The 24385-nt window shown below is 35.5% G+C and overlaps 1 protein-coding gene across 1 annotated transcript; it reads right to left on the bottom strand.

Annotated features, from left to right (window-relative positions):
- Positions 1-8490: 8490 nt before the first annotated feature.
- On the bottom strand, positions 8491-23770 carry LOC106173848 (two pore channel protein 2). The gene is made up of 26 exons (XM_087016006.1): positions 23445-23770; positions 21918-21967; positions 21013-21089; positions 20565-20748; positions 19868-19981; positions 19507-19613; positions 19196-19262; positions 18907-18954; positions 18160-18265; positions 17725-17790; positions 17452-17516; positions 16949-17037; positions 16729-16810; positions 15892-15984; positions 15461-15580; positions 15139-15195; positions 14767-14895; positions 14286-14332; positions 13994-14105; positions 12457-12528; positions 12167-12249; positions 11893-11950; positions 11422-11507; positions 11127-11208; positions 10762-10898; positions 8491-10446 (listed from the first exon to the last, which is right to left on the bottom strand). Exons 1-26 carry the CDS (start codon positions 23614-23616, stop codon positions 10374-10376), a joined length of 2376 nt encoding a protein of 791 aa, XP_086872132.1. The 5' UTR covers positions 23617-23770; the 3' UTR covers positions 8491-10373.
- Between the last annotated feature and the right edge of the window lie 615 nt (positions 23771-24385).

The raw sequence follows: 24385 nt of genomic DNA, 5'->3' as shown, positions 1-24385 counted from the left end.
TGACAGCAGGCAGCCATTTTTAAAGGTCCAGCTGATCAGCTGATGCACCTGTCTGTCACAATGGCCCAGGCTGCGGCACTAGAGTGACACATAATTATAGCTCTTCTGGAACCAGGTGAATAGTATTCCATGGCATCACCACTCTCGTTACAACTACAAGCATGCAGACGCGGCATAACTATAGGGATAAGAAGACTAGTCTAAGAATGCTTCCTATCATTTCAGACGTTTGATGTTCCCCTCACCTGCAAAATTATATTCACGACTGAATGCCATCATACAAAAAGGAAAAAAGCTGAAATATTTTAAAATTCTTTTTATTTTTTTTTAAGTTTAAGAAAATTTGATATTCAATAAATCACAAAGATATGCTGACAATGTGTCTGCTTTACTTCAGACATTGTAATCTTAGACAGAAAAATAATACTTAAAAGTATGTTTTAAACAAACACTTCAAACCGAATTCTACTTTCTACATTTATAATTTCCAAAGACAGGTGGTAGGCATGTTTTTAGGAGTGCTATGTTTTTCTTAAGCAGATGTATTTCTTTTTTATGTGTATTCCACGTTTTTTTATCAAGTACCATGCAACTGGTGGGTCACATGCCCCACAGAAAACAATCACCTAAGTCAGCAGCATAGAAAAACATCCTTGTGTTTAGTGGATGATTGGATATTTTATGCACAACTTCACTTCTCGAGGCCTTATCATCTGCTTTGTTCTTCAGACACACTAATCAGATGAGACAAAAACTAAACAATGAAGAGAGAGGCGGCTTTGTTGGTGACGGAGTAGTATTCTTTCCATAAACATCTGCTTTTCACTATTCAACTTTATACATTTTCCAAGAGTCTGTAATTTCAGAAAATGCACACGCCTGCATGCCCGTACACTCCTTTGAAATCAAGTGATGCTACGTAGATTCATTAAGTTTCAGCTGTCCCTTGGTTCACCAGTCAGGTGTTTTTTGACACTTGACACAAAGACAGCTTCACAATCATTTTCCTTGATATTCCGACTGGTCGTTAATTGGCCTCCTTGGAAAGCGGTGAAGGGCCCCCTGTCACCTGTCCCTTCTGCCACACTTTCTCTGCTGACATAGCTTCACACAATACAAACTAGCTGGACACGTCCCTGCCTGAGGGGGCAGATGCAGGCATCCCTCATTGCACCACTGGCCTAGGAAATGAGATACCTTCACTGTCTGCCAGATGATGCTGATAGAACATCCGTAAAATCTGTTATAGGTGGAAATGATTTTTTAAAAATTTAAAATCCCATCAAAATTAGAATTATTATCTACATGTAAATGTTTGACCATTAAAATTTTTTCATCATAATTTTTTATTTGAATTTTTAAAAATGGTTTTTTTTTATGACATGCAACAGGGCATTAAAAAATTCAAAAGAGCAGATGAAAATTTAATTTGAAATAAAAGCATAAAGATCACATTTCTCTTTAAATGCACGGTTCCTATATTTTCAGGTAATAAAATTAAAATAAAAAATCACAAAGGAGATATCAATTTTGTTGAAATAAAAGTGGTAAGATATAGCATGTCTGCGATTAAAGCTACACAAAAGAAGTCTTGTATGGGGGTGTTTACATCTGGGGAGCAGGCACATGTTGGCACAAAGAGGGTGTCGCCTCCCCTCATTTAGACCAATCAGCCAGTGGTGAGGACACAGCTGAAGACTGGGGAAGAACCATATGCCGAGGACTGCCGCAGTAATTAAGGCCTGGATGGCACGTGCCTGTGTCAACAGATCCTTGCAGATGAATTGATTGTCAGGTTACAGTTATCTATAATGTGGAGGAATTAACAAAACCAACACAGGGCTGTGCAGGCATGCTGCACTCTGATTGGTCCAGAGAGAGACAAGATTTTTCAGAACACCTGCACATGATGAGCTGTTGAAGTTCCATTACTCAGGGCAGATGCAAAGATGGTTCACCCTGTTGCTAACTAAGCCCCTCCCAGTGAAGGGGTTTCTGGAGTTAACATGACTATGATAAGTGTATCACATGATCTTAAATGTAAAAGAAATTATTGACAAGAAAAAAATGACACCAGATTATGAAAACATGCCAAGTGTGTAGTATATCATTTGCCAAATTATATTTTTTACTATGGTTTTATTTATGCATTTTACTACACAAGCTTTACAGCCTCATCAAAACAGGGGAGCATTGTGAAATTTGAGGCCTCACAACTTGCCGCTAATATTGAATTAATTAGTTTTCCCTTTCAGTGTTAGCAAAAATATGTATTGTCAGCACAAACTTGAAAAGATAATAGAAAGTTTTAAGGTAAGTAGAGTTTTCTCCTTGAGAATAAAGGGAAAAAAATGCAGTGAAGGGCATGTGATCCACCATTGCTATGGTCGCTTAATTTTCTCAATGGAAGCTGTGTCTGCTGCCTCGCAGACATAATATCCACTTCCGCAAAAGTTTTCATTCAACACATTCAGCCATTACAAACTTTATTATCATAAATGCTTGGTATGTTGGTGAAACAGTACTATTGTAGCTTCCACTCAATGAGAACAGGTTGTGACTCACTAAGGAATTTATACAAACTACTCAAAACTTCATTTAACACATGTTACTGTTCTGCAAGAATCAAATCTATCCCATAATTCCACGAGTTGTTGTAAACAAAAGACTTAGAAGAGTACAAGGTGCAAAGTGAGCACTCACTGCTTAGTACTAAAGATATCTATTAATAAGTGCCTGAAGACGCTTCTACTTGTCTAGCAAAGTGTTTTTATATATGAAAGGAAAAGGAAAGGAAATGGGAATATTTTGAAAGGATGTCTTATTTTTGTATGGCAATAACAAATGTAACTGTTGAGTCTAGACAACTGACATATTGCTGGGAAATGACACTTGCTGACATTCACGGGGAATGGGAATTTGGCAAACTTTGGAATAATACATTAAATACATAATGCATCATGTAAAATGAAAGAAAATGATAGAATTGTAATATTCAATATCGAAAATGTAATTGCCTCTCTGTTTAAAAAGACCATCTCACAGTTAAAAGACCACCTCTAGGAGTTCGGTGGGTATAATTATTCCTGATAAAGAAAAATGCCACTTTAAATGAATATTGCTTCCAAAAATATGTAGAATTGAGACTATATTATGCTTCAGATTGTTCCTCTTAAAGCTTTACTTCTTTGGTGAATGGATTAAATATTTTTTAAAATTTTAAAAACCTCTCAAAAATTTGCAAGACTTGTAAAAATATTTAAAAAGTGAAAACATGCAAAATTTTACAGAACACAGAACATTGTCATTACTGTTTTGGCTGTACCTGCAGAAAGCCGTTTGGTTGTACAAGGTATATGCAATCAACTCATAATATGGTGACTTAAGCTACAGCAAGTTGCACTGGGTGACACTGGGACATCTCATATATGTATAACAGGTCCAAGGGTGATGTTTTACATAGGAGTGAATGGCAAATGGAGAGTGGTAAAAATTAGCATAGATTGTGAGCAGGAACCACAAGAACTGCTTGTCAGCAAGATATAGGTTATTTACTTTTCTGAGAAAAATAGATAGGGACTTCCAGTAAACCACTTGAGATAAAGGCTTGGCACAGATAGGGAAATGGAAACTAAAATTGTGGTTGAGATTAGGCTAGAGATGAGAGAAATATAGGATGGAAAAATTTATATATTAACCACAACTGAGCATTCCATCTAAAAATGTTTGATATCATCCAATCCTAAGTATGCAGTAAATAGTAGTGTTTGCTAGGGAGGTGTGTGTTGACTTGAACTAGGTTAGTTAATAGAGGAGGTAAGTGCCGAAGCATGATAATGTCTTATAATCTCTAACCCAAGAGAAAATCAATCGATTTGACTAGCAAACTTCCTGCACACATAAGCCCTAGCCTCTTAATCTACAGTGAGGAGCAGGTAAAGAAAGAGAGACCAGGAGAAAATAAGCTGTTAAGATTACTTCAGTGCAAATAATTGCCCCCCTTTCTCTTCTAATAAATCTCCCTGACCTCAACCCCAAACCCCTAAAACCCAAACTATTTCTCCCAAATACTTCTAATAGGTTTTGCCAGAAGAGACAGCCATTTGGTGTTTGGTGGCTATCTCTGAAATGCTCTTGCTTGACTGAAAACTAAGTGTGCATAGTTCAACTGCCTATCTGTCTACCTGTCTGTCTGGCGACTTGATTACTTACTGACAGATTGATATAGCAACATCAATCATCCGCGAAACTTGAAGAGTTCATTTCTTGCCAACCTTATTTTTCCCATAGGAATTTAATAACAGTGATCTGCAACCACAGTGTCAGAAGGCTAACTTTTGTCCAAACAAACACATATCAATAACCAGCAGTTATTATACAGCTAATAACCACAATATCTTGACATGCCTTTGTGTAAACTTGTTTCCCATGAAGAAGATATTGGAGATTAAACTGCAAAGATAAAGCAGCTTATGGTTAAAAAAAATAATCCATATACTCAAATATGGATATGTCATATCTTCGGAGGTGTTGCCAACTAGAAAACTCATGGGTACTTAAGGCAGAAGGCGCACCTTCTAAGTCAGTTGACTGGATGGATTAGAACCCTATTGGAGCTGTTGACCCATATCGCTAAGGATAAAGTACACGAAAGTAAAAAAAATATATAACTGCCATGCCCCCACTTACCATCCCAACATGGAAATTTGCTTTTTAAAGCTCATTAAAATAGCATATGTCCAAAGCTCTATTGCCAAATTGAAACATGGGATATTTCTTGTATCATGAATATTTATAATATACCATTGCGTCACACTTTTAATTGCAATTCTAGTCTTGGAAAATGTGCTGTGGTTTCTTTTATCTACACATACAACCTATTTGAAGGTCTTCAGTGAGCCAAGAAAACCATAGTATAACGTTGGTCACAAGAAAACATTTTCCACGGTGGTAAACCTCATCTTGTGTGCTCAGTGCATCGGAATTTACCTTTTATTAAACCTCTCTTAATATGGTAGACTTATTAACCATTTACAATTATAAACCTTTTCTCATTTTCTCAGTTGCCACTTGACTTAGAACGACAAACATAAAGATAAAACAACACTTGAATTTTGACTATTTATTCATAAAGTCATTTTTGGCACAAAAAATTATACAAAGCTGATAGTTTTTCCTGTAATGATAAAGATGTAACATACAGGCTGTATATGCGGTCAACAACAGTCTAAACCTCTGGAAACCCAGCAGTGAAAGTCAGCTATATCTATATAATACAGCTCTGGCAATACATTGTCTGACCATGGACCACTGGGGACAGTTCAGTTTGAACTACACATAGTACAACTGAAATCAGGATTAAAGCCCCCATTGTCAATTTGTGGCATTTTGACATCACTAGCTGTTTATTACAGTCAACTTAAAAAATGTTACATGGAAAATGAGTACAAGATATTTTGTCTTCACAATAAAGATATACTGGGGGATGAAATCGGTAAAATTTCATGTTAATTTGGTACCTATTGCACACCTTTACAAAACACATAATTTTCTGATGATTAGACCACATCTGACACATAGTACAGTTACAGAAGCAAAGGCGAGACAGTACTTATTAACAATATTAATATGAGTGAAATATATGTTGTCTGGTTATAAATGATGGAAAAGGGTAGAAGTTTTGAAATAAAGGAGTGCATGTACCCAGTACTTCTTTTTCAAAGGATTATTCAAAAGAGCAATTAATTGCTAGAGGTACATGGTTTCTTCAGATGAGTGTGTCTGGGGGCAGGGAAGGGGGGGGGGGGGGGTCATAGCAATTGTCAAGTAACATATTGGCCAATAGATTCAAAAGTCTAGACCTAAAGGTTTATTTCAGTTTTAATCCCTACTAATATATTTATGTACATGGTACACTTCATAAACACTATCACCAAGGAATGCAATGAATTCCCTGACTTTAACTTAAATCTTCAAAAACAATACATTGATCACTCTTAGTTTTTTTCTCTTTTTTTGCAACTGAACTTAAATGAGGTATCTGAAAAAGTTCAATGTAACACCAAATTTGTTTTTGTCCTTGTAAATCCTATTGCTCCCTCTCAACATTCCCACTGCACGTTAAATCACATTTCCACCGTGATTACTGGTTACTGAACTTTAGCTGGATGTAACAAACTTCAGGTCTATTGGATCCAGCCCCATTACAAATTCTTACCATGAATTTACAGTACCAAAGTTCAGTTATTTCTTTAAAATTTCATCAATCTTCTATTGTGTTTTTAAGTGCACAATTAACTGAATTCCACACAGCTAAGCTGGTGTGCATGTACCAAGGAATGTTGTTTTTTAAAAAGAAAAATAAGAAGAAATTTTCAGTCAATATAATGTCCAAGTTGACATAGTTGTTCATTGCCTGTTGTTCACCTTGCGTCCACCCACGTGTGCACTGGATACACAATCATTGTTGACAGTGTTGGGAGGAATCAACAACACATAAGACGGCAGTTTAGACATTTTGGAATGAAGATCAATACAGATTAAGTGGGGGAAGACGAGTGGTCGCGGGAGACAGAACCGCCGCATGAGAATGCGCCCAACGTGATAAGAACTGAGGGCCAGACTGAAATGCCACCAATCTCCACCACAGCCACTTCTGTTGCCTGTGAATTATAACTTTATATATTGATAACCTTAGATACATGACCTCCATAAAAACACCTTCTCCAAACAGATATAAAACCTCCAATGCCCACACTCAACCCACACCCTTCCATCAACATATTATATCTCTGTATTGCTGCCAAATATAGGCCTTGGTTAACCCCTTCTACCTTATCCACGGGAAGTTTGCAAGCAAAATATTTGATCATAGATATTATATATGTTGTGTTTAATGAATCCCTGCGATCACTACTTAAACCTTGTCCCTTAATCAGGGAATTACACTAGGATAAAGAGCAGAAATGGACTAAAATGTAACTGGTTGGACCAAATGCCTATTGCCTTCTTAAAGTATCAATAACAATACACTTTCATTCAAGATCAGAGCTCATCAGTTATAAAGATAAAATGTAAAGAAAAGTTGATAATGATTTCTGGTTAATTGTCACCAATCAGATATGACTTTGATTATAAATGTAGAAAAAAAGGGCTCAGTGGCCTTAAAAGTAAGGGTCAAGGGGCACTGTAAGGCTAAAAACCACCAAGAAAAAATTGGATATCAGAAAAATCAGGAAAAAAATCATGTCTGATCGGTTTTGCTCTCTGCTGTTACATACAGTGACAACAGTTTTTTTTAATAGAAAAGTAGCAGGGGCTAGGTCATGAAAAATGACCCCCTCCTGGGCAGCTACCCCAAAGGTTGTAACTGGGCAGCAATCAAAACAGTATGTGTGGGTGGGTGGAGGTTGCCAATAGCACTGATACTGTTCAATCTCTCCAGATATGTGACCTATTATGGAAAGTGATAACAACCTTCTATTGCAATAGTCAGGCATAAATCCCCCAAGAATTCTGTGGCTCAATATTTTTAGTCCTATTTTAGTCCTATTTGCTTGACTTTCAAGCCTACACATTCCAAAATACAAGACCTTCTTCTTGATAATTAGATAACATGACATAAGGCCCCACCATACTGAGATGTATATTAGCTCCTAGATGATGTAAGGAAGATAAATACACTGTGTAATCCTGGCATTCTCTGTGAGCCAAACTATTCCACTATGATCCCCATTCACACATAGGTAATTAAAGAGAAATAAGCCATGAAAGATAATATGGAGAGAGCTGGGCATACAACACAGAGTTAACATGTTGACCCTATCATAACATTGCATGTAATGCATGATTGCACTGTGGGAACTTCTGGGTTAATTCTTTTAATTTAATTTTAAAATTGCATGGCAAGAAGGTCATCAGGTGCTTGAGTTGTATGAGATGCAATTTTAGTTTGATTAGATTTTGGAGATTTGCTAAAAAAAACTGCCAAAATAAATCCAATAAGGTGGTTGATTTTTTGCACTTAATTGAAATAAATCACTACTCTTATAGTACAACTAAAGGGTGAAAAAAAAAACAAATGTCATTATTCAAATTTGAAACTTTTATAATTCCAGGCACATTTTTCAATTTGGTGTCTGATACAGTGCAAAGTGTTTGCATTTATCCCCAGCATGTAACTTATACCTGAGCCCATTGTGCCAAGATGTGAAACTACGTCAGCTCTTGTAGTTAGAAACAGGAGTAACCCACCCAACCTCAGCTCACATCACTCCAAGGGGGAGTAAACAGGATTAATCCTTGACAGTTAACACTGGAGATTTTTAATGGATTCTTTTCATAACACTTTGTCAACTTAAATAAAAAAATAAAAAACTTAAAAAGTTTTTTCACAATTTTGAACCAAATACTGGTTTAAAGAAAGCATAAGAAGTTTTCTGCAATTTGTTTCAACTGTGGATGTAATCCATAATAAACAATACAGTGGAATTGCATGAAATAATTAATAATTATTTTATGTGGCTACAATATGATGTCATTTGATAAAAATTATCTTAAAATAGTATACAATCATCTCAATTTATGCTTCTTTACATTACAAGTTGCATAGAGAATCACAATAGAAATATCAAATTAATAATAATATTTATATTATTGAGTATTCTAATGTTAAATATGATTATAAAATTAGATTCATAGTTTTTCGATATGTTGTGTCTGAATTTCTAAGGATGAAAGTGCTATATAAATCATGACATTATTTTCAAAATATCTTTCAGAAATGTGAAATGTAATACGACAAAAATGACAATAAATGTTTCGGCCTGTGTTTCAGCATTGCACAGAACAATCTACCTCTACCAACTTCACCCTCTGCAGCTGATGTTTTTTATGTGGAGAATTTTACTTGGAAATGAATAATACAAAGAAAAAGAGACTACCTAGAAGTTATGGAGTAATCTAGACTGACAATATTGAATGGAATTTTAAGTATTGAGAAAATTTGTCACAGATCTGCCACCTAATGTACCTAGGGGGATTACATATGTTTCTGGAGCAGGAAAGGTTAGCACGGCTTTCTAGTAATAAAACTGTATAAGTTACAGGTTGAATGTTATTTGAATACATAAATTTTACCAAAGTGTCTGCATGTGTCAATCACAATATGGCCATTATTAAAGGCTTTTAACATCATAGTCACAGAATTTGTAACATGAGTCCTACCAAGCTTAAAATCCAAGCTTTATCTATTATGCTACACATTTCTTTACAACCTGTAATCATGTTAACAACAAATACAATGACGTCAACAAAATGAAATGAAATATTATCTCAACAAATCTATTTGTACCCAGTCCCATTTCTTAATATAAAGAAGGCATAATCAAATTTTGCCATAACAGTCAATGTGTACTTATTATATCAATTTCAGTTATTATTGATTTGTAACGCAAAATTTCTACAATACCATATCTTTGACCCAACAGTGCCTGTAAACCCCAGGCTTTATCCCTCATTTCATGCTATCTGATATCCTCCACCCTGCCTTGATGATGAGAGATCAATGGAACTCTGAATACTTGCATGATTATGGATTCTAATAACATTTTAATGTGCAGAAAAATAAATATTTCTCCTTATTGCATTGGTGCAGATCTTTTGAAGAGCGACGCTTGTGAATAAGATAAGTTTTCCCCCTGGATGAACTCATTACAAATTATCACAGACTAAAACAAATGTTTTTTAGTGTTTTAGTTGAACAAACAGTAAACATTAAAAAAATGACAATAAAACATCTGTATTGCTGATCACTAGTATGATGTCCCTTGGAGTTGGACAACATATTCTAAAAAGTCAGATTTTCTCACTTTCATCTGACCACATTCAAACAATGAAAACCTGGGTAAGTTCGAGAAAGCTTGCGAAAAAAAAGCGAAAATATTTCTTACTTATCTTCTACTGAGCTCATGTTTCCTATAAACAATTCCACTACAAACATGTTTTGCAAGAAGCTATGGACAGGGGTCATTACCTCTAAGGGCACTGACCTAGAGGGTATAACGACCCAGGGGGGGCATTCATCCAGGGGGGTGGCAACTGTAAACTCTCTAGGAGGCAAGTGCCCTTTAATTATCTCATAGCATAGCTTGTCATCAGTAAAGTGATACTCTGACAAAGGCATATTTGTGACACAGAATGACAATTGTCAGATGGTCATATGTGCATAGTTACTGGCACAGGATTATCTTATCTTTGTGAGATACTTCTTAAAAAGATTCTTCTTCCCAGCCTGCCTTTCTAGACTAAGATCTGATAAAGCTTACATGTCCAGCACACTTAGCCACTTACTGTGCCATGACACACAGTCTTTCCTACAGTCTTAGATATCTGTGCTCATTAATGACTTGTAACATTTCTTCTTCCTCTGGTTCCTGTAACATATCCCTGGAAAATAGGATTTCACTCTTAAATTTCTCTCCTTTTACATCATAAACATCAGACTTGGATAGTTTTCATTCAATATCACATTTCACAACAAAGTTTGCATGGTGCATTCCCTTTTTGTAGCAGAATAATTTCAGCTAAAAGATTAATGTCGACAACTAAACTAGAAATAACAAACTGTAACAGAACCCATTACTGAGAGCTGTATTCAAGGTAAGAGAAAATAGTGTGCCCCACGGGGGGTGTGACACCTGCATGCCACAGCTCAGCCCCCAGTGCCTGGGGTTAAAATAAAACTAAGAATTAACCACCTACCTAAACATGTCGTGTACAGATAATGGTCTGGATATCGTGGCTTGTAATGATATACTGTTCACAGACACTGATCTTGATCTTTCCTGGTCACTGGCCCTCCAACGTTCTCGATTCTTCTCCCATTTCATTATAAAATTCTGAAGTGTAAAAGAAAATGATACGATACACATAAGTTACAAAGAAGTTTATGTAACAATTTTCATGAGCATATGTATTTGAAAAGAATAACTAGAGACTGATATCATAAGTACATTTTACTGTAGTTTGTTTTTCATAAATGATAGCTCTCATCTTCTGATGTTTTAACAATATATAAGTTATACTGTCCTGTCCTCCTACAAACTCTCAGCGGGAAGTAAGCCTACCTCTAAAATCAAAGCAGAGAGTAAGTTAAGGCTAAGCACCACTGACAGCAGCCACCATACAACAAAATATAGCTGTGACCACCTGAAAACATCACATTATTAAATAATTTAACTTTTTTTCTAATTGCATAAATTTCAATTAAAACAACATTTACATGTGTTTTCTATTTAACCTCCGTCCATTATCTAAATACGCCTGCTATTAACCATTGTTCAGTCATCATTTAGCTCAAGCACATTTGAAGGTCACACTCGAAGGTCACATTTGAAGGTCACAAAGTAAGAAGGTCATTACCTTGTTCCAGTTGCTATTGTGTAAGCATCAAGGAACACAAACCAGTTATTCACCACCATGACATCCCACAGTACTATCAGGGAGGCCTGAAGGGGGAATATATATTACACTACAATACTATGTAACACAACATGCTAGTATTAGTTAAAATCTGTCATATTATTATACAGTTCTCCGAATATGAATTAACTCAGCTTCTCTTTGTCTGCAGTCTGTGCTTCAGATAAGAAATACTATCACACATGTCTCTATAATGAAAAAAAGGAGAAAAAAAGAAGAAAAAACTGAGATAAAGGATTCGCTGATCCATACATGGAGGGGCTGTATGGTAAGATTGCGCGGTATTGTATGGTGATATGTACTTTCTGGCTATAATCAATGCCTTTAAACAGTATTTATATTTACTGAAGCTATACAAAGTTATCTTTTGTAAGTGATTTTTTGTACGAATAGAACTTATTTTCCACTTACTGCAAAATCATCAAAATTGTTTCCCCAATAGTTGAGCTGAGCATAGGTTCCACATTGACTAGAATATTAACATAATAATCCTTTTATATTCTTATGAACACAATTACTAACTTCAAATATCTCATAAAAATCTAAAATGTGATACAATTTTAATAAAAATCTCAAATAAAAAAGCATCTAGCTCAGAAGTTGAAAACTAATTGTAATATACACTACAATGTGAACATTTTCTCTACAATATTCATGTGTTTAACAAAAGAAAAAATCCAAGTACTTTCTCATGGGTTCTAACTGAGCAGGTTCCAACTTTCCTGCAAACAGCTCCATTCCAAGAATAGCAAAGAAATAATATATGACCTGTAACAAGAAATGCAAAATATTGTTTTCATATAGAACATTGCAAAACATTCATGTATGTGTGGTAGAACATTTTGTAAACATGATGTTTGTGATGACAAAATATGATTGAACTCATATACTTACACAGTATATGCTTTACACTAATCTTTAAAAAAAATTAACTCCACACTTATGGCCTATGTTGAGAATGATGATATTACTGACCAGCAATATTCCTGCAAAAGCTTGGAGATTGACAAAAAGATCCCCCAAAGTGCTGGCTACAAGAGACATGCTCTGGAATAAGAGTAGAAAATAGAAGTCATAACATGTCTGCTTTTTGATATATATATATATATATATATATATATATATATATATATATATATATATATATATATATATATATATATATAATCAGGAATATATACAAATTAAATTCTGGAACTTACATGCACCATCCATGGGTCATGGTCAAAGACAAACTGATGTCTCAACCTGAGACTTTTCACTAGATTGAGAAATAGATATAGACCGTTCACCTCGTTAACATAATTATGTACTGCTTGGAATCATCTCAATTTTTACCCTTTTTCTACTGGATAATTTGGTTCCACTTTGTCTGCAGCCACAGGAAGACATCTTGGTGTCTGGCCCATCTGCCATTTATTTAGATCAGGGATATGAAGTTTCTGGCTATTGTGCTATGGATTTCAGATCTTTTCTTATAATATCCTCCGCGACCACAAAAAAGTACATGATCTTAAACAGTATGGTTAGGATACTGTACCATAGTTGTTACCTTAAACTCTAGGATGATCCTAAACAGTCCCAGTATGATGAGGATATTATATCATGGTTCTTACCTTGAACTCTGGGATGATCCTAAACAGTCCCAGTATGATGAGGATATTTTATCATGGTTCTTACCTTGAACTCTGGGATGGTCCTGAACAGTCCCAGTATGATGAGGATACTGTACCATGGTTCTTACTTTGAACTCTGGGATGGTCCTGAACAGGCGCAGTATGATGAGAATATTGTATCATGGTTCTTACCTTGAACTCTGGGATGATCCTAAACAGTCCCAGTATGATGAGGATATTATATCATGGTTCTTACCTTGAACTCTGGGATGATCCTAAACAGTCCCAGTATGATGAGGATACTGTACTATGGTTCTTACCTTGAACTCTGGGATGATCCTGAACAGGCCCAGTATGATGAGGTTACTGTACCATGGTTCTTACCTTGAACTTTGGGATGATCCTGAACAGTCCCAGTATGATGAGGATACTGTACCATGGTTCTTACCTTGAACTCTGGGATGATCCTGAACAGCCGCAGTATGATGAGGATACTGTATCATGGTTCTTACCTTGAACTCTGGGATGATCCTGAACAGGCGCAGTATGATGAGGATAGTGTACCATGGTTCTTACCTTGAACTCTGGGATGATCCTGAACAGCCGCAGTATGATGAGGATACTGTACCATGGTTCTTACCTTGAACTCTGGGATGATCCTGAACAGCCGCAGTATGATGAGGATACTGTACCATGGTTCTTTCCTTGAACTCTGGGATGATCCTGAACAGGCGCAGTATGATGAGGATACTGTACCATGGTTCTTACCTTGAACTCTGGGATGATCCTGAACAGGCTCAGTATGATGAGGATAGTGTACCATGGTTCTTACCTTGAACTCTGGGATGATTTTGAACAGGCGCAGTATGATGAGGATACTGTACCATGGTTCTTACCTTGAACTCTGGGATGATCCTGAACAGGCGCAGTATGATGAGAATGTTGATGACCCGTACTAGGTCCCACATTGTGAGGTCATCTTCATAAACTGCCTGCTTGTTAATTTTTCTACACAAATAAAAAATGCAAAAATTAACATTAAAACAATTTTCTAACCCACTAAATAACTAGAAGCAAAAGAGTCACTTTGATGATTATTAAAAAATAACATATGAAGCATATTTCAATAATTTACTCCTAAAATGAAAACACATTTGAGTAACTGCTCCTAAGTGCAAAATTACTTACTCAATATTGGGGAGTCCATATATGATAAGAAAAGTGACTTCTAAAAACTGAAATGAGAAACCAGCATCAGCTTTAAACTTTTGTGTTTACATTGGTTTATCAACTTGTGATAATTGTTATAGTTTTGATATAGACAGTGTCCTACATGAAAAACAGTAAGCAATCGCCCCATATTCTACAATTAGGGATTCCTGACACTGACACTCCCCCCCCCCTCCCCCCCAAAAAAGAAGAAAGAGAATTTAGAGATTCACATTTGTACAAAAAACTTAAAAGACTACTTATTTGTCAAACAATGCCTAATAATTAACAGCAGATGGATAAAAATGCTGAGAATTTAATCATTGTTTACATTTTATAATATTTATGTGATTTGCTTTGAACATTCCTTACAATTACTTTAGAGCCTAAAAAAACACACCAACATAAATTTGAAAAGTCAATCCTAAGAAGCTAAGATGTACTCAAATTTTCTACTTACCACCAAAATGACAGTGATTAGTCCATCAAAGATATAGGAAACATGATTGAAGTACACTCTCCACCCCATAGCCCACAGCCTTAGACCCTGCTCTACTGTGTAGTAGATTATAAAGACAAGATTGATCACCTGAAAGGAAATATTAAAGAAATACCTAAAATCTGTTTAAGTTAATTTCACAATCAAATTTTAAAAAAATTCAGTTTGGCTTATAATTTACTGTGTAAGCCTATGAAGGAGAATTTCACTTTACACAGCACAAAAATGAATAAAATGACAACTTCTGGTCATTTACAGTGGTTTTCTGCACAATTTGATCACTTGAAGTCCCACAAAATGATGTTCTCCTTTAAGTTCAGAAGAGAAACTTACTGCCAAGACTGTATTTGGAGAGTGCACTATCAGGTCATACTGTGTAGAAAGTTCTATCTGCAATTACAAACAACACGTGCATAAATAAAGCATGAAAAGAATGACTGAACCAAGACTGGGCAGTGCAGTGTACATAGTTACTTTTTTATGAGAATTATTAGTACTTCAAGGGTAAAATTAGATTTATAATAAAGTGTATATCACCAGGGTCACATATCACCTACATAGGTATGTATACCGTAAGCTTTCAAATCAACCAGTTTCCCATTACCATACCTTGGTTCAAGTAATTTATTGCCAAAGCAGTTCAGACTGTACTTACTGAGATCAGCACTACATTCACTAATGTGACCAGGAGACCAAAATACGTGAAGAATCGGTGAGTGACAATGGTTTGGAGAATATTCAGACATGCATTTTGACAGAATGTCATCTGAGGTTTCTGAAAATCAAGCATTACACCAATTTAATAAACATCTAAATGTATTAATAAATATATTAATAAATATACAATTAAAAAAGACGAGATCAAAGAAGATATAACCATTTATAAGACTCATGTCTGTCTTCTATAGAATCTTTTATGTAATGAGATTCCAAAGTTTGGAAAAAAATCAACAATTTTTTTCTTAATGAACACTAAATGACGTACAGTTTAGTATCTAACAACTACGCCTTCCTTTGTGCTTGCATCAAGAAATATATTAAACATTATTTGTTTGTTCAAACAGCAATAAATATCTTGAGATTTACATTTTTTTGGCTTTTCTTCCCCTTCTCCATTATAATACAAATAGCATGGAAAGTTGTGTGGTCTAGATACTCCTCCGTTCTCACATTGAGCTCCTGAAAAATATTTTTCCTATTATTTTTTATTTTAATTTTTATTACTATTATTGTTATTATCGTTTTTATCATAAGATTAATTATGTTATTGTTTATGAGCATCATTCTAAAAAAACAGAGACTGAGTTTATTAAAAAAAAACTGTTTACATTCCTTTACGGCAATCACAAAATTCACTTAATTACAGGTATGCAACATTTCACAAGGTCACATAATGCAGACATGCTGAAAACTTTTCAGAATGGCCGGACATTTGGACTGGCAGTAATGAAAATTTGCCGGACTGAATGGATTTTTGTCGGACCGAAAATCACCCTATTCGTTTGAGACAGATACTACTACTATCAGACCTACTACCAGTACGATTAGGGTAGCTTACTTTGTTTGTGAATGTGATAGGTTTTAAATGGAAAAACGCTTTGGGTTTTATATAATTTTATTAGTGAAGTATGTTAGAATGATGACTGTTAATTCAAAATTGCTGCTCTTAAAACTCTTGTCAGTCCTTTGGACCGACCAAGTCCAATTTTTTACCCGTCCAGACAAATGTTCCCTGTCACGACCGATTGGATCGACAGTTTCAGCATGTCTGATAATAAGAAAACATGAAGTAAGTTTAAGGTCTGGTTCTAGAAGAACCTGCTGCAGAAATGGCTTTGGTTTGCTAATAAATTACAAAAGATAGATTAAATTCAAGACCAACAGAACAGCTTGACTGAGAAAAAGAAACCATTTTGACCTCACCTTCAACATCTCTCTTTTTGTAGACTTTGCTATCCGCGCGCCTTCTATAGTGTGACGAGCCAGAGGAACTGAGACTCCATATCTGAAAGATGGCAGACTCCTAAGTGGTTCAGCTAACTAAACGGACATTTGCAGATATGTTATAAACATCCCATTTCTTAAAACATCTCTGAAGTGGTCAGTACTTGTCCAGTATCCTAAGTGCAAGCCTCAGACCTACCTTTGTTGAGCCTTCTCCCTAGCATGTAGCACCTCATAGGCTGCCCTTATTCCCACACACCGCCTTAAGTGACTGGACTGCATGGAATCCTGCAACGATGGACAACGCATATACATGTATTGAAGTCACCAAGGGACCATTCAGAATAATCCGATGGTCAAATATCGCAACCCACTACAAAGCTTGCCATCTAATCTGCTAATAGACAATAAATAGATATCCGTGGGGAAGTATTCAAGTAGGTCGGCAATATTTGACCCTTGGACTAGTTAGTCCACTGTTCTGAATGGGGCCTAAGATATCTGATATCTCTTATGTATATCAGATCAGTATTTAGAAAACATTTAGAAAACATTTAGGAAGTATCTAGAAAGTGTTTGGCTACTAACATAAAAATAACTTTTCCAAAATATAATTTTTTTTCTCTAAATATGCAATTATTCTAACCCAAGCCATGATGTTTATCACAAATTTAATTCAACCTTTCCCAATAATTGACCCACCAGGAAGTACCCTCTGAAATGATTGTATATCACAGCTGTCAGCATATTCATTAAGCAATATAAGCCTGGAAAGATATAAAAAACAGGTCACACAAAACTTTCTAAGAACCAAAATATAATTTCATCATGTTGATTATAACCAATACATGTGTTTTCAGACAAGCAAAGCATGTAGCAACAAAATTAAGAAGTAACTTATATCTTATAGCTTCTCAATGACTGCTAAGACGTTAAAATCTAAATTTGTTAAAAAAGAAATTATCACTTACTCACCAATAACTAAAAACACTATGAAATACAACACATAAAACCTGTTGTAGTTATATAAAGGCATCATCACTGAAAAGAGAAAATAAAGAAAGTCTCCTTTTATGCACAGATCTTATTTATGCCAATTCAAATATGAAAGAAGTCTTTTTATATTTTAAAACCATCAGTCATGCAGTAATAATACATATTATGTGATCATTTAAATTCTTTTTAAGTAATGCCTTTTGGACTTTTCATTACTTAATAGTTTTGCAGATTCAGCTTACTTACAGTTGTCTTCCTCCATCTTTAGAAATAGTGTGTTACATTTTCAAGACAGTTTGTCAGAACAACCCTTATATCAAACACAAATCACAAAAGTAAATCATTCTGGCATGACTTCCTAAAGGTTAACAAGCAAAGCAAAATTTCAGCTGCTTTCCATTTATCCTAACTTACCATCAGGATGATTAGCTGTGGTAATAAGCACCAACAAATTCTTTAAACCAGCTTCAAAATCCTCAATAAATGCACTAGAGCCATTTCTGGAGCTGTTGGTCGCAGGCTGAAAGAGTCAAAAAGCAAAGCCTGGTGATTAGGAGGGTACCACTTCATACACAGCAGTGGAAATGGCAGAATCCTTCATTCCTATTTGTTCTACAGTCAAACTGCTCTAAGCTGGAAAACAAAATGGCTGTTGGAGGGCGGCTGGTTAGAATGGCAAAAATATTTCAATCTTCATATTGCGATCGAACGGCCTGTACTGAGAGAAAGTCCACAAGGAACTGTGGTTAATTTGTTGAAAACTGAGTGACTCACCATCAGGATGGTTTGCAGTGGTCAGCAGTATGTTCAGTACTTTTAAAGCTTTACCAATATCATAAATGCTTTTGTAACGAGTGATATTGGTCCATGGTATTCCACCTTGAGCAGGCTGTAAACAGCAACTGTCATGACTTACTCGTATCATTACGCTAACAAAAATCAGACACTTTCTGCAAATGTCTTATATTTTGAAAATTCTGGCAGAAATAAACAAAACGCTTATCAAATTTGGATGTTTTTGCTTTTCATTTTTAGCATGGATGCATGTTCTTCATTTAAGGCTGTAGACAGCAGAATTCCCCATAGTGCATTTATCAGTATGACTATCAATCTAATAGATTTTATTGTAAATATTTATGAAAATAATATGCAATAACCTACCCCTTCTGGATCAGTTCCATTTGGATTTGCTGGGATAGGATCATATTCCTAGAAAAAAGCCAATATTCTACAGCAAAATCACAAGACAATTTCAGCATTTTCACAGTATTTTCCTTTACTTCTTACAGTCATCATTTTCACATAGCAAAACATTATCATAAGCATGCAATAATCAAAATTGAACTTGGATTACAGGAGCATGCAACTAAAACTGACCAAATACCATGACAGTGGCATTATTACACAGAAGATGGCAGCACTTACCTACACAGCAGATGGCAGCACTTACCTCAGTAAAAAGCAGCATTCCAAGCAACAGAAAAAAGTACACATGGAACACCAAAAGGACCAGAATACTGGAATATGTCAAATATACATCAGCAAATATATACTTTCAAAGCAAGGCCACTTCACAATGAAATAGTCTGCACAAAAATACATTTGAATGAGCTACAATTCAGGGTTCCTAACACACATTATTACAACAGTGCAGTACTTTAAAACATTTGCACATTCTTTAAACGATTTAATATTTCTAAATATAATATCTCCTTTCAAATAATTGTATATTAATATCCAGCAAAAATAGCAAAACATTACCTGATAATTTCAGGCAGAGTTTTCTTCAAACAGTTGACAGTTTTTTTCATGAGAGAACTATTTTGAAGAATAAAAAATGGTCTTATATATCTCCTAACTCTTACAATCTGAAACATAAGAGAAAAAAGAAAATAGATCAACTACTCTAACACAGAGTAAACACTCTTGAATTTCTCAAGATATCAACTTTACTGTCTGCAGAAAAGAAAACTAATTTCTATGCTAAACAAAATCCTCAAGCTAAACACTTTTCTATCTCGATTACAACACAACTACCAATGTAATGAGCCAATGTAATATAATTTTAATGAGTAACTTTAGATTTTGTGAAAAATCCTGATAGAAAGCACTGTTCTCTTACCTCTTTACAAAAGTATATCATGGACACTGTCCAGTCCACCACAGACACTAGCAGAGCACAGATGTACAAGATGACCCAGGGACTCTTCAGGACTTCTGGACCTTTGAAGTAGCTCTGAAATCAGTTTGATCATGTTAGTGAGCAAGCTCCTCAGCAAGTGGCAGCACAGTACTGTGCAGGCACAGCAGAAACTACCTTCCACATTTTCTCTGATTTTTAATTTTGTATCTGGAAATCTAAATAAATCAGTAAATACTAGTAAATTACAAAGAAAAAGAAATAAAAATTTGATGTTAAAAAAGAGAATCCAAGCATTTCATCTGATATGAAATACCTGTACATCTCATAACCACCAGTAATTTTCAGAAAAATAAGATGTCCTTAGAGTATAGTAAATCAATCACAAAATGCAATACTTCAGCTGCCTTCTAAATCACATAGTTAGTTAGCAACAAGATAAGCAACAAAGAACTTTGGGAAAGAACAGGTCAAGAAGGAATTTCCACAGATTTGAAGAAAAGGAAATGGAAATGAACAGGTACACACTGAGAAAAGATGGGACAAATGTAACCAGACAAGCCCTAGACTACAACCCATGGGGAAAGAGAAAAAGAGGCAATATGCAGTCAACCTAAATCTTATAATACTTCTCTCTGTATAATGTTCTGGCCCACCTTCCAGTATCAGTCCTATTTACCTTGAGGATGACATCTCCCACAAACAGCAGCAGACAGATGATCTCAATGCCCTCTGTCAGACCACAAGGAGGGTTCAGTCTCTGACCAGTATTCCTCATGTCGGACGTCCAGTTTGTGGTCAGTGAGGATGGCTTCTCGAAGAATGCCAGGATTAGTACAACAAACATCACCGAGAAAAGGAACCTGGTTAAAAATATCATGAACTTTTTACTGAAAACAAACCACCACAAAACAAGTCAACAGCAAAATTTCACTTTCGTAACCCAAAAAATTGCCATCCGTGCCCTTAACAAAATTTTGTTTTTCTGATTTAAATTCAATCAAGAATCTATTAAAATTTCAAATTTTAAGATATAAAACCTGACTGATGACACTGCTCTAATTACCTGATACCTGGATGGAATCTTGTTTAAGGTATAGTGCTAAATTATAAATAATCAAACATACCATTGGTAAGGTCTGGAGAAGTATAGTCTGTACAGTCTCAACGAGGTCTTGTCAATTTTGTGGTGGATGCTACGGTACTAAAATATAATATTTCAATGTATTAGTAAAGATATGTCATGCAAATACATAGATCTGTACTTAAGGCAGACAAATGCATTTTCATCTTTCCAAATAGGTCATCACGCCAACTACCCAACAAATCACAATGTAGAGAGCTCTTCATACCTGGCAAATATTTTGGTTCTGATGTTAACATGATCAAAGAAAATTCTCTGGTATTCTTTAACAAATAATTTAGCTGTCATTTGAATAAATACAGATTTGTCTATCATTTTGGCTCTAAAAAAAGCTCAGGTGTTCTTAACATTCCCATTACAAACATGATTAAGAGGCAAGGGCAAATGTCTTCCCTATATCTGCTTCATAGGGCACGACTTCATGAGTGTTTAATTGGATCATAATCAAAGAGGATAACAATAAGTGGTATGATGATGATGAGCTGTAAAAACAAACCAATAACTGCTCTCCCCCCATTTGAAGAAAAATTAAGAGTTATCATTTCTCTTATCAGAGTCAGCAAGCTGTTTTGTCCTTTAATGTCAATTCTAAATGTACAACTCAACCTTTGAACAGCATACATTAATCTGAATGGTAATCAGCTAGCTGGAAACAACTACAAATCGGCAGGTGTAAACATAGAGACTTAACATCATAAAAACTGACAAACGTGCAGCACCAAATTGATCCCACATGCATTAAGATGGGAAAGTTTGTAATTGAAAACATTTTTTCTCTGTTTTTCTCTGAATTAATAGGTAAGCAAAAGCAACAGTTCTTGATGCATTTTTTCCCTCAAAATATAGCACAAATCCCTTAACACGGTTTCTGATGCTCTTCTTACTTACTTTTTCTGCATCCTCCAAAAACACCTGAGCTTGCAGCACTGTTAACTCATCTGAAAAAAAGTCCTCTGTACATCATTACAAAAATACATAAGCAAAACACTTACATAAATAAATAAGCAGCATAGTTACATATGTAAATAAAGTACTTTGTAACCACACGCTAGGTACATTCAGCTTAAAGAGGCTCTGATGTCTGGCACACCTACTGAAGTTGTCAGGGAGTAACTATCATTTAGCAGCTTCAATAGACATGCCAGACATCTAAGCTGCTTAATCTGAATACAACTTAGCAATAATCCCCTCAGAGATAGGTCAATCCTTCTAGATCGATCTAGGTATGGGAATGGGGTCTAAGACTGGGTTCCCATACTCAGATCAATCTATCTGAGACTATATGGATCGACCTAACTCCCTGGGGTTCACACTAAATTGCTACTTAAATGTCTGTCACGCCTACCGTATCAGCTTGGGGTAAAGATAATTACCCCCTAACAGTTTTACTAGGCGTGACAGATGTTTAAGCTGGTTAGTTTTATAGCAATTTAGTGAGACTCCCGAGGGAGATAGATCTATCCAAATATCTGTGGGAATTGTCCCTAAGCGTAGAGTCTCTGCTCACAGCATGGGGATTGCACACTGACATTGGAGGGAGGGATATTTACGGCAAGTGCAGAAATATTAGGTACCAAAACATATCAATGTTATAGCCTCAATGTAATTTTACATCTGTTTATATTATTATCAGGCTGCAGGATAACAACGCCACAACTAAGACCTTAATTTTCATCAATTTATCTCCATCTCTTTTGTTTTAAACAAGTATTAAAACTTGAAATTGAACCTTCCAAACTTAATAGTACAGGTATTCACAATAAGATAAAACTGATCTAGTTATTTGTGTACAGCTATTAATTGATTTGTTAAGTTAAGGGACACCTGTCCACACGTCCAGCTGGGATAAGATAAATGGTCTGCTGTATCATATCATGACATATCAACAGGATGCCAAGTTCATTGGATATATACTTGTGATGATTACATACATTAATTAAAACAGCCACCTATCAGAATACAGGGTGTATGTTAAATGCTGGATAAAAATTTACCTAATGGCAGTGATTAATAGTTTAGAAAAATGACCATTATTTTTTGCTTTATTTTTTTATTTACTTTTACTAATCTATTTATGTTTATCAATTATTGGATTTTAAAATGTCATTTTATGAAAAAAAAACTGCTGTTGATACTTTCATCTAGAAACAAACCAATGAAAAATATAACGCATTCTCCACTACTTGATATTTTATTTTTGATCAATTTTATTATTATATATTATTATTATTATTGTTATTCAGAATTAATGTGCATCATTTGGGGAGGGATCTGGATCATAGTTAGACCTCCTGCAGATCAAACCGGCTTGAAAAGTACAGTAAGAGGAAACATGTCGTGAAAATAGGACTAAGTAAGTTATACCTAAGATCTAATAAACGGTATATGGTATATTAGATCTTAGGTTATACCAACCATAATCCCGTCTTAAGCCGGGATATGAGCCAGAATAATCGTCATCAGCGTTGTCACCCCGAGATTGCGGAAACAGAGAACTGCGGCTAGTGGTCGATGAAGTTCGTGTCCAATTTCTGAAGCTTTCTCTGCGTTCGTGAAAGTCCGGAGACTCAGTTTCTAAACGTTCCATGGCATCTATTTGGTATTAAGTTCTCGTAGCGGCTACGTCCTGTTCCCATGCTATTGACATTTTGACGGGGTGTATATTTATAATGTTAGGTCATTCACTGTTCAAGTAGACCTTGACAGGGTTCACGATCCGCTGAAATATACCTCCAATATAAAAGAGCTACCTGCGGGTATCTCTCGGTCATCGCTGCACGGAGGCACCCTGAGCTTCAGAGCTAACTTGACACTAACCTTTTCACTGTAGCCTATCTCCATCGTGTCAAGAAGCTCAGGGTGCACTGAGGCGAAAAGTCAGCTGAATTTAGCAAAACTATATATAATTAATTGTTTTGCAAACTTTATCATCAAAATGAGTATGTAAGATTTGTGGAACTTAAGTGATTTTTTTCAATTCACGTTTATACTTAATTATTTGTTTTAAGTTGGATTTTTGCACGTTAATTAATCTCTGAAGAAATTAAACTCAGTAAGACACGAATTAAACTCTGTAAGACACGAATGTTTCTACGTTGCACATTGTTGCATTTTCATACGGACTTTGATATCTCTCGATACATACCAGGGGCGGATCCAGGATTATTTGAGGGGGGGGGGGGGGGCGCGGATGCGAAGCCAACCTTTCCCTCCTCTTCTGACGTGGGGTTCGGGGCCCGCTTAATACAGAGTTATTTCAGAGTTATTTCAAGGCCCATTAATAACCTTAAATGAAATATTAGATTAGCTAGAGTGAAAGATCCCAATTTATCTACCATTTCCATCTATTTTTTGTA

This window comes from Lingula anatina, chromosome 1 (assembly GCF_051362555.1).
Source record: "Lingula anatina isolate TDL-2025a chromosome 1, LinAna3.0, whole genome shotgun sequence".
NCBI classification, from domain to species: Eukaryota; Metazoa; Brachiopoda; class Lingulata; order Lingulida; family Lingulidae; genus Lingula; species Lingula anatina.
Note: the sequence above shows the minus strand (reverse complement) of the source record. Positions and strands in the feature narration are given on the sequence as shown.

Coding starts and splice junctions, on each gene's coding strand:
- LOC106173848 (XM_087016006.1), bottom strand. CDS start 23,616: ATGGAACGTTTAGAAACTGAGTCTCCGGACTTTCACGAACGCAGAGAA. Junction 14,333..14,766: donor TAATCACTGTCATTTTGGTG/GTAAGTAGAAAA, acceptor TTCTCATTTCAG/TTTTTAGAAGTCACTTTTCT. Junction 11,209..11,421: donor ACAATAGCAACTGGAACAAG/GTAATGACCTTC, acceptor TGATGTTTTCAG/GTGGTCACAGCTATATTTTG.